General features: G+C 47.6%; 1 protein-coding gene across 1 annotated transcript in view; it reads left to right on the forward strand.

Annotated features, from left to right (window-relative positions):
• ATP6V0A2 (ATPase H+ transporting V0 subunit a2) overlaps positions 1–11220 on the forward strand; it is a 40688-nt gene that overhangs the window by 25838 nt on the left and 3630 nt on the right. Inside the window, exons 11-19 of the mRNA XM_036080740.2 lie at positions 1–137; positions 398–585; positions 689–779; positions 3137–3255; positions 3895–4105; positions 6079–6198; positions 7695–7814; positions 9745–9862; positions 10293–10464. Coding sequence (XP_035936633.2) covers positions 1–137; positions 398–585; positions 689–779; positions 3137–3255; positions 3895–4105; positions 6079–6198; positions 7695–7814; positions 9745–9862; positions 10293–10464 — 1276 coding nt within the window. The remainder of the gene's footprint in view (positions 138–397; positions 586–688; positions 780–3136; positions 3256–3894; positions 4106–6078; positions 6199–7694; positions 7815–9744; positions 9863–10292; positions 10465–11220) is intronic.

Raw genomic sequence — 11220 nt, forward strand, 5'->3', positions numbered from 1 at the left:
CTCTCTTCACCATCATCACTTTCCCCTTTTTGTTCGCTGTGATGTTTGGAGACTTCGGACATGGCTTTGTGATGTTCTTATTTGCCCTCTTGCTGGTGTTAAATGAAAACCATCCCAGACTAAATCAGTCACAAGAGGTAAGAGCATAGACACTCCAGCCTGTTACACCTGGTTGGCTGATTAGTAGTCGTTATCTTCTTTTTGACTAAATAAGAACGTTTCTTAAATATTGGTTTTTGGCAGTAAGTGTCCCTGACTGAGCTGTAAGAGGTGTGGGCCTGTGGCCTCTGTCACATCGGCCCTCGGAGTGGTCCAGAGCGGGTGTGGACAGAGCCGGGGCCCCTTCCTGCATTTTTGCGGCGGTCCTCCTCTGCTCACTGTGCTCTGCTTTTCACAGATCATGCGCATGTTTTTCAATGGCCGATACATCCTCTTGCTGATGGGACTGTTCTCCGTGTACACGGGCCTCATCTACAACGACTGCTTTTCGAAGTCGGTCAACCTGTTCGGCTCCGGGTGGAACGTGTCCGCCATGTACAGCTCCGGTCACGGCCCAGCGGAGCGCGGGAAAATGGTGCTTTGGAAGTAAGTGCGGGTCGCCCAGCGGAGCTTTCGGTGGGAAGAGCGTTTCTGCGAGGCTCCTCTGTCCTCCTGTCCGTAAGCCTGCTCACTCCGCTCTCTGTTACAGTGACACCATCGTCAGGCACAGCAGGGTTTTGCAGTTGGACCCAAGCATTCCTGGAGTGTTTCAAGGCCCTTATCCTCTTGGCATAGATCCTGTGAGTGCACTTTTTCCTCCCCATGATCGCGGCTTCCTCTGTGGTGCCACCTGGTTTTAATTGTCACAGTGCTTCCTCAGACTCTCGGGCACGGCTCACACGGTTGCACACGATGGGGAAGGTGCCCTGGGGGTTTCTGCCTGCGCGGCTGTGGCCCGTGTGCATCCCAAGTGAAGTTGGCTTGGAGATGAAGCTGAGCTCTCCATTTGGGAAGCCAGGGTCAGTGTCCAGATGGGAGGAGTCTGTGGGGAGAGGGGGAGCTGCACTCTGTCATGGTTCCTGACCTGTTTTACTCTAGGGAGAGCCAACCCTTCAGGAGCCATTAAATGCAGGCTGCTTCCTACATTTCTTCTTTGTGTGTGGGGATTATTATTACTATTTTTTTTACCCTTTGATCTAGAAAGAAATAGTATGGAGTTTTAGAGCTTGAAAGGGAGCTCAGAGTTATCAGGGTGCTTATGGAGGTAGTTTGAAATGGGAAGTATTGGGAGTAGGGAAAGGAAGACGCAGCTGCAGGGGGCCAGGACTGCTGCCCACCACCCCCCACCCCAGACCCTATAGCGCTCAGCGAGCCAACCCCTCCACTCCCCCGCCAGGCCTTCATCAGGCTCCCACCAGGCCCTCCTCCCACCAGGCCCTCACCAGGCCTCCTCCAGGCTGGGGCACTGTTTCCCTGGACTGTCGGCCATCTTCTGGAGGAATCTCACCCTGGAAAGGGGAGCTTAGAGGCCAGCTCAAGATTGGTCTGGGGGCATGTGCTCTAATTGTGTACAGGAATGAAAAAACGGAATGACAGAGGTCCAGCATGCCTTCATCCGAGCTCTCCGAGCTAGTGCCTTCTTAATTGTTCTGTTCATTCTTGCCTCTACACATAAATTATATAATTCAGCGTTGTTGCCTTCCATCTTCATGTAATTGGAAGCGTGAAAAAACTTTTATAACAATTCTCTTAAGGTACGGCATTTTGGAGCCAGATTCCTAATAATGTGTGGCCTTGCTTGAAGAAAAGAAACGTTTCTGAATAAAGGCCCCGAGGAAGAAAGTTCAAGTGGGTGTTTTGAGGGGGAGGAGGAGATTGGGGCATGGTACTGCTTCTTTTTGCCTTAGTTTAACTTTAAAATCAGCATTACGCTCATATGGTTCAAAAATAGACCCAAAGTGTGTACTTTGTGTATGTACAAGGTCCAGCTCTTCTGAAAGGTCTCCTCTGCCCTGTCTTTATCCCCTCAGTACCCCTGGCTCCAACCTGGGAACTGCTGCGGTTGTATCTCCTCCAAGTTTCTTTATGAACATGCAAATACATCTTCTTTCCCTCCCCCTTTCTTTGCCTAAAAGATCGTTCTGTACCCAGTTGTGTTTAGCTTAGTCATCGGAGAGAGACTTCCATGTCGTGTTGCCGGGTGGCGCTGTTGCTGGTTTTCCTGCTCTCCTGCCCTCTCCTGCCCTCTCCTGCCCTCTCCTGCCCTCCCCTGCCCTCCATCCCGCAGTGACCGCCGTCAGCTGGCTCTTCCATGGCTCCAAACTGTCAAGCTGAAGTCAGCCGAAAGACCTTTCTAAAATCTTATTTCCACTTAAAAAGAAGGAGTCTTTCTGTCCTAAGAGGTCCTGTTTCCCTTTTCCCAATCCCCCTAGTGAGGGACTGTTAGAATTATTTTTTCAGAGAGTGAGAGAAGCCGTCCCAGCGGGCCCTGGAGGGGCTGGGGCAGGGAGCCCCGGGGAGTTCACCCGGCGCCCCTGGGCCTTATCATCAGCGCGGTTTGGCTGCTCGTGCACTTCTGCTTCCTTCCTTCCTCTCTCCCTCCTCCTCTGGCTCGCCCTCTCTCTCCCTCATTCTCTCCCCTCTCTCTTCCCCCTTCCTCCCTTCCTTCCTTTCTGTTAAACTTTATTATAAAATGCACATACACAGAATGTATAAAACATGTATGTAAAGTTACAACATGCATACTTGTACGGCCCCTGCCCAGTAAGAGACCCCGGGACCTGGAACGTGTCCCCCTGGCACCAGGTGTCCCCAAAGGGAACTTCCCACCCCCCGGACTCTGTGTTACTCTTTCTCTTGGGCTTCCTTTTAGTATTGCCTCAGAGGCTCGGATCCCTAAACACAGTATTGTTTCATTTGGCATCCTTTGAACTTTATGTTAAAGATAGAATTGTTTGTAACAGTCTGTGGCCTTGGTTTAAGAAAATCAGTGGTTCTCAGATCAGAGGCTTCAAGAAGAAAGTCTGAATGTTGCTTTCTTTTTAAATCTATAGCTGCCTTTCGATTTAAGGTAGGAAGTTTGTCCAGTGTCACCTCTGTGTCCTCAAGCAGTTGAAGAAAGTTAAAGATGTCTTGTCTTGTTTTGTTTTGTCTTCAGATTTGGAACTTGGCCACAAATCGTCTCACTTTTCTAAACTCTTTCAAAATGAAAATGTCTGTGATTTTAGGAATTATTCACATGACTTTTGGAGTCATTCTGGGAATATTTAACCACTTGTAAGTACAGATTCTTTTTTTTTTTTTTTAAGCAGTATTTATAAGCCAAGCTTGGTATTTCTTAAACTTTGCTTCTTGAGGGTAGACTGTATGGGTCTTAAAAGCAGCTGGTGTGGTGGTGTGTTGTTTGTTTGATTCTGTGGTGATGATACAGGTTTTTGACTGCTGCGGTGATTCATTTATTTAGCAGATATTTATTTTTATTGAGTGTATAGTACGTGCTGGGCACTGGTCTAGGCTCCGGGAATCGAGTGGTGCTGAAGACAGAGATTAGGTTTTGCCCCCATGGAGTTTGACATTCAAGGGAGGGAGGCATGCAACATATACATTCAGTTTATTTCCGGAACTAATTTTTGTTATACTCTTTTTTTCATTTTATAAATTAGAAAACTATTTGTTTAGTAGAGCTAGTGTGTGAAGAGGAAGAGGTTATATTTTCTTCCTCTAACTGGACCTGATTGTGAAACACCAGCATTTTCACTGTGCTCACATCTGTTTTCTTCATGGATGTATCTGAATCCTATATGAGTTATCAGAAGATGAAGGATATTCTGCTGAGATAGGCCTTGTCACAAAGAATTGAAGAGTAATTTACTCTCCAAACTGGCTTGGGGTTTGATCAATTCCTTTTTTTTCTAGGCATTTCCGGAAGAAGTTCAATATTTATTTGGTTTCCGTCCCAGAACTTCTCTTCATGCTGTGCATCTTTGGATACCTCATATTTATGATCATCTATAAGTGGCTGGTTTATTCAGCAGAAACCTCCAGAGTTGCTCCCAGCATTCTGATTGAATTTATCAACATGTTTTTATTCCCAGCTAGTGGAACAAACGGTCTTTACTCAGGGCAGGTAGGTAATGTTCTTTTCCACTCTTAGGAACTTAAAGGAAGTCCTCCCGAGAGACTCTTTGTGTTGATCAGTGGATGACTGAAGGGGCTTTCTGCAGGCCTCCCGGGCACGTAGGTGCTTTCCGTTTCTCTGGATGTGATCACAAGATCTGCCACCCGGCTCTGAAAGCTGTGCTGGGGGCTCTGGTTGGGCAATATAATCCGAACTTGCTGCCGCTCAGTAGCCGTCAGAGCTGCTGGGAAGAAAGTGTATTTCTAGAGGATTTCTGAGGGCTGGCGAATCCCCCTGTTTTTCTAGTTACTTTAAAATCAGTCTCTGACTAAGCCTGGGCATCACGGAACTGGCGTCTGGACCACAGCACGTGGGCCCTCTCCCAAACTGGCTTTTCTGGAATCGTGCGTTTGTGTCATGCCACCCTCACCCGCACTGTGGCATGGTGGCAGGACGTGGGCTCGGGTGACGACCCTGCTTGCGAGCCCAGTTCTGTCACTTCCTCGAAATGGAACTGTGAACACATAATCTGACTCCTCCGTGCCTCAGTTCCCTCATCCGTAAAGATGGGAGTAAAAACAGGACCCAATTTGTAGCCGAGAGTTAATACGATCCAGTCCTCGGGAAGGTGCCTGGCCCGTGCCGTGCTCGCTCGGGGCGGACGGTCTCCGTGCCATGCGGCGGGCCGCGGCGCCGCTCCCGGAGGATGCTGCTGCGCGCGTGGACAGATCCGCCCCGCCAGTGCTGTCGCAGCCTTTGTCCTCTCGAGCTGTAGGTTTTGCTTTTGTTTTTTAAAAACCTTGTTGACCCTGCAAACGGAGCGTTTGGTTTTGTTTTCCACGTTCCACGGACAGCTACGTTTTAAGTCGGATTTGAAGTTCAGCTTGCTGCACCGTGGGCTCTATTGTGAGCTGCGAGCGTATGTCCTTTCTGAATTATTTGAGTTTCAACTCTTACTTATTTATGTTTCTCCTGTTTGTGGTTTTTAAATTGTATTTCGTTGTTATTTTATTGAGCCTTTATAGAACGACGTAGATGAGATGAACAGCCAGCAGGGAGGTGAGTGGGGCACAGGTGCTGTGGTCAGAAAGGTCAGCGAAGGGAACTACTTTATACATGTCCTGTACGCCCGAAAACGCGCTTCCCGTGACTCTTCCTCCTTACCTCACAGCAGCCCTCGGGGTGGGTGCTGCCGTCCCAGTGGCTCAGGGCAGACCTGGTCACTCAGCGGCCAGTGGGGCCCAGACGTTAACCCAGTCTGCTACCTCCTCCTAACTCGTACCCACGTAGCGCATACGGCTCTGGGAATCTGTGTAACGAACGTGAGGACGGCCACAGACGAGGGATAAGCCGGGGACAGTGTGATGCCTGGTCATTTGTTTTCATAGCCACTTACAGATCCCTTAAAATCATGCAAACCGCAGTGGCTGTGTACGTGTGAATATGCTTTGCTCTCGATTTATTTTTAGGTAACTGTAAATATCCCTACTTTTTAAAGAAGATTTTTTAGTTTTGTTCTGAATCCTCTTTTAGTATTTTTCTCATGTAAAAGTGAATCCGCTTAACTGTGTCCTCATATTCCTCAAGTAATCTTTATAATGATAATAAAAAAAAAAACCAGAACAAGAATATAAAAAAAAAAATGAACAGCTTGTGTTTGTATTCATCCTCTTAATGGTATTTTCAGAAAATTATTAGCTGGAGTTTGACTCTGTTTAGAATTTTCTTATTCATTCCTTATGGATCTGAACTGAATGATACTTTCCCACTCTGTCAGTAGTGTTACTCATCGGCTCTAGAATTCAGCTAGGAGTTTAGGAAAAGATCCACTGGCAGATAGAATTTGGCTTGTGTTTACCTTCTGTTCCTTGTTATTGTGAAGAAGGAGACACTGTCCGTGGTCTTCACTCACTGAGTGCACCAGTGACCCTGTTGGCACGTCTGTGCATCCTAATTGACTTGCCCCGCTTCTGCGCCCACAGGAGCACGTCCAGAGACTGCTGCTGGCCGTCACGGCGCTGTCCGTCCCTGTTCTCTTCCTGGGAAAACCACTCTTCTTGTTGTGGCTGCACAACGGGCGCAGTTGCTTCGGAGTGAGCAGGGTAAGCGCAAGTCCGGGTGTGTGTTTGCAGGTGGCGAGCGGAGTCCGGTTTTCGTTACACAAAGATGAGTCCAGAAGACATCTTTCCGAGGTGCTCCCTGTGCTGCGGGAGCTTCTGCGGCGAGCCTGCCGTGTGCGGGCGAGTGCGAGCCGCCCCCCGAGCAGTGGGCCTGCTGCGGCTTGGAGCGCAGTCCTTCCGCACGGTGGTCATCGTTAAAGCGTTTTTGTGCCTTATTCTGGATTCTTGACTTTTTTTTCTTTAAAGTGTTTTTTTAATTTAAGTAATATAACTAAATTATAGAGAACAGGGAATGCAGAGAAAGCGGAGCCTTCCTCTGTCCCTCGGCTAGAGCCAGGATCACCATTTTGCTAGATTTCTTTCTAGACTTTTCCTGTGTGTCCGCTTCCTCATTTTATTTCTTTAAAAACTACTGTGATAAAATAGACGTAACAAATGTTTCCATTATAACTATTTTTGAGTGTCCAGTTCGGTGGCGTGAAGCACATTCACAGGGCTGTGCAGCCACCATCACCATCCATCTCCGGAACTGTGTCATCCGCCCCAGCTGAGACCCTGTCCCTGCGAAACACTGACTCCCCATCCTCCTCCCCGATCACTCTGGCCTCTGTTGCTGTGAGTTCGACCCCTCCAGGCTCCTCATGGGCGCGGACTCACACAGGATTTGTCCTTTTGTGCCTGGCTTGTTTCGCGGAGCACCATGGCCTCCAGCTTCATCCATGTCACAGCAGGTGTCAGAATTCTCTCCCTAAGGCTCAGTCATATTCCGTTGCATGGCGGGACCACATTCTGCTTATTGGTTCGTCCATCAGTGGATGCTTATGTTGTTTCTGCCTTTTAGCAATTGTGAGTAATGCTACTGTGAACACAGGTGTTTGGAAATCTGTCCAAGTCCTTGCTGTCAATTCTGTTGGATACGTACCCGGAAATGGAGTTGTTCGATCACATAGTCGGTCTGTGTTTAATTTTTCGAGGCCCCACCATGCTGTTCTCCACAGTGGCCGCACCATTTTACATTCCTACCAGCAGTGCACAGAGTGCCAGTTCCTCCACACCCTAAATGATACTTACTTTTTTTAATAATAGCCATCTTAATAGGTGTGGTATGCTCATGTTCTTGTAAACAACTTTTTAATGTTATTTTTTTGATTTCAGGTTTTTATTTAAATTCTAGTTAATTAACACATATGGTAAAATTGGTTTCAGGAATAGAATTCAGTGATTCATCACTTACATATAATACCCAGTGCTCATCATAATATGTGCCCTCCTTAATGCCCATCCCTCATCTAGCCGATGCCCCACCCACCTCCCTCCACCAACCCTCCGTTTGTTCTCTGTCATTAAGAGTCTCTGAACAACTTTTTTATTCTCAAAGAGCTGAATCATTAAGAGAAATGAAGGGGCTCTGGCTTTGGATTTGTCACATCCTTATGATTTTAAAGGCAATGACTCTGCATTCTTTTGGTTGTTGTTAGAGTGGCTACACACTTATCAGGAAGGATAGCGAGGAAGAAGTTTCTCTGCTGGGAAGCCAAGACATAGAAGAAGGAAATAACCAAATGGAAGATGGATGTAGAGAAATGACATGTGAAGAGGTAATCTTCTCTGTTACTATCAATAACATTAGATTAGAAGCCAAGCTCTCGGGTGCCTGGCTGGCTCAGTCGGTAGATCTCGGGGTGGTGAATTCGAGCCCCACATTGGCGTAGAGTTTACTTAAAAAAAAAAAAAGTGAAGCTTTCATAGAGATAATTACCATGAGAACAACGATAATAATCATCTTAAAAACAAAAAACAAAAAACAACCCCAAACACCTGTGACACAAAGTTTCCCAGATGCTGCTTTGGTCATCTGTTTGTCAGGAAGGTTCTCATTTTTTTTTTTTTTTTTTTTTTAAATATTTTATTTATTTATTTGACAGAGAGATAGTGAGAGCAGGAACACAAGCAGGGGGAGTGGGAGAGGGAGAAGCGGGCCTCCCGCCGAGCAGGCAGCCCGATGCGGGACTCGATCCCAGGACCCTGGGGTCATGACCTGAGCCGAAGGCAGACGCTTAACGACCGAGCCACCCAGGCGCCCAGGAAGGTTCTCATTTTGTTTTTTCAACCGTACAGTGGGATTTATAGTGTTAACGTTACATGCTGTCCTGCAAAGTGACTTAAGGTGCCATGAGCATTGCTTTCAGAAGAATCTTGTCTCAGAACTTTTTCGTAGATGTAAGGAGGAGACCTGCCTGACACTGGCTTCAAGGCGAGTCTGCTGACTGGCTCACGTCAGGACAGGAGCCATGCTAGCTCCAGGATGATTGGTTTCCGGGTCTCCAATTCCAAGAATTCTGGGTTGGTCTTTCTTTGAAAGTTCGTTTTACATTCTGAAGCCAGTTGGCCCCACGATTTTGGAACCTTGGCCACAGCTAGCCCTGAGCTTATTTTCTTCAGTCTTTCGGTCAGAGAGAAAAGCACTCTGGGCTGATTGTTATATTAGGAAGAATCCCAAGGAAGTACTGTGACTGCCTGGCGGGGGTCACTTGCCCTCCCCATACCAACAGCAGCTCTAGTAGTCTGCATGGGCCGCCATAACCACAGAAGTAGACTGCCAGAAGTCCAGGTTCGAGATGTTGGCAGGGCCGGTTTCTCCCGAGGCCTCCTTCCTTGGCTTGTGGATGGCTGCCTTCTCAGTGTGTCCTCACAGGGCCTTGTCCTCTGTGGGCATGTGTCTGTTCTTGTAAGGACACCCACCCCTATGACCTCTCTTCACCTTAATGACTCCCTTCAAGGCCCTATCTCCAAACACAGTCACACTGGGGGTTAGGGCTGCAACACAGGAATTTGGAGGGGGACACACAGGTCAGGCCCATGACAGCTGTGGCTGGGGGATGGGGTGAATGGTGGAAGAAGCAGGTTCCCCCCAGAGAAGGGAGGCACAGTCCTGGGCAAATACAACTGAGCCATTTCTGCTGCTCTGGTTTGCTTCATGTTCTTGGAAACTTCGTTTGGCCATCTGATAAAGACTAAACAGAATTTCTTAGAATCAACATTTTGTAATTATGATGTAATTTAGTGTTTTAATTTGGGACGACTAATGATTCATAGGATCATAAAAAAGACCAAGAAGCAGAGCTGGAAAGAGTGTTGGAGGCCTCCTTCACAGGGTCATATAGCCTTTTTTGCCGTCAGGGGCTCCTCTTCACAGTTTCTCCTTGTTGGGCTTGCATGTGTCTCTCAGACATGCACAGTTAGTCAGAGTCTAGCTCCTGAGTCACACTGGGCTGTGAGGACAGTTCCAGTCCAGGTGCCCTGTGGGAAACTGAGGCCGGGGGAGCCACTCTGTCGGTCTGTGGTAGAGCTGTGAGTAGAGCTCAGATCTTTGATTCACTGTTCCTCATGCTCCGGCGTGTTCTCCCCACCATCCCAGAGGCCACTTCTCTCACCAAGAGCGTGGGAGTGAGAGTGGACCCACGGGTAACTTGTGGGAGCACACGGGCAATATACCGGATCTAACACATGTTGTGTGATCTCTCCCAGTTTAATTTTGGAGAAATATTAATGACCCAAGTGATTCATTCCATCGAGTACTGTCTGGGATGCATCTCCAACACCGCTTCATACCTGAGGCTCTGGGCTCTCAGTTTGGCTCACGCACGTAAGTTTTCGCTTAGACCTGCAGTTCCCCAACTCTATGAGACACCCCACAGTGCCACAGTGAACCCCTCGGGAGGCACTGTGGGAAATTTCACATTTCTGAGGGAAGCCCAGTCCCATCTTTCAGATGCTGTGCGAACTAGTATTGTGTGGGGACAGAGCCAACCCGACCCTGGTTTGGCTTAAGCTCGCTCATTGGGAGGCAGGCCTCAGATTTCTCTGGCATGCCCCATCTTCCTCAGGGTGTGAGATGATCAGGGGCTGGTTAGCTTTTACAGGAGAAGCAGATTACATCTGGATTATGTAAGTGTGTATATTATTTCGTGGATAATAATTCAGAATTGTCAGAAGGAAACCTGGTCCCACGAGCTAATTGCAGTGACTCAGTGCGTGTAAACAGAAGTGAACTCTGCTAACCGCCTCCCTTGCAGAGTTATCCGACGTCCTGTGGACCATGCTGGTGCGCGTGGGCCTCCGAGTAGACACCACTTACGGAGTCTTGCTGCTGCTACCAGTTATCGCGCTCTTTGCAGTTCTGACAATTTTCATCCTTTTGATCATGGAAGGCCTTTCTGCATTTCTTCACGCCATACGCCTCCACTGGTGAGTGTGTAATTTAGCTTTGAAGCTGTTATTTAAAAAAAAGAACCCCTTCCCCACATGTATATATATAACCCCACACAAATATGGCCACTTAATTTGGGCTGGTTCTTGCCTTCCCAACACTGGGATCTAGATTCAAATCCCCTGAGTTAAAATTGTATTTTGATTCTGAAGTAGTATCACTGACAAGTAAAAGTTTATGCTTGCTGAATACCTATGTATATTTAATACTTTTAATTCATTTGGGGTCTGAAAGGTTACTTTATCTTATTATAAAATAAAATAAAATTCTTACATATTTCTTAATGGTTTCTAGTATGTGTCAGATCAGTTGTCTGTGTGTGAAGGTGCCAGGCTGGAGAGAGGGGCGTGTCTGTGTGGAGTGCGTGAGGTGGTGTGATGGGTTTGTGTTTCTATTATACACCGAGAAAGGCCACATGGGGCAGGGTGTGTGTGTGTGTGTGTGTGTGTGTGTTTTATTTAAGTAAAAACATTTGTGCAAGATGTATGGGAATGGAAGCAACTTTAGCACAGGAACTTTTAAATTTTTTTGTTTTTTATTTTTATTTTTTTTAGAGATTTATTTGACAGAGAGAGACACGGCGAGAGAGGGAACACAAGCAGGGGGAGTGGGAGAGGGAGAAGCAGGCTTCCTGAGGAGCAGGGAGCCTGATGCGGGGCTCGATCCCAGGACCCTGGGATCGTGACCTGAGCCGAAGGCAGATGCCCAATGACTGAGCCACCCAGGCGCCCCTG

This window comes from Halichoerus grypus, chromosome 13, assembly GCF_964656455.1.
Source record: "Halichoerus grypus chromosome 13, mHalGry1.hap1.1, whole genome shotgun sequence".
NCBI classification, from domain to species: domain Eukaryota; kingdom Metazoa; phylum Chordata; class Mammalia; order Carnivora; family Phocidae; genus Halichoerus; species Halichoerus grypus.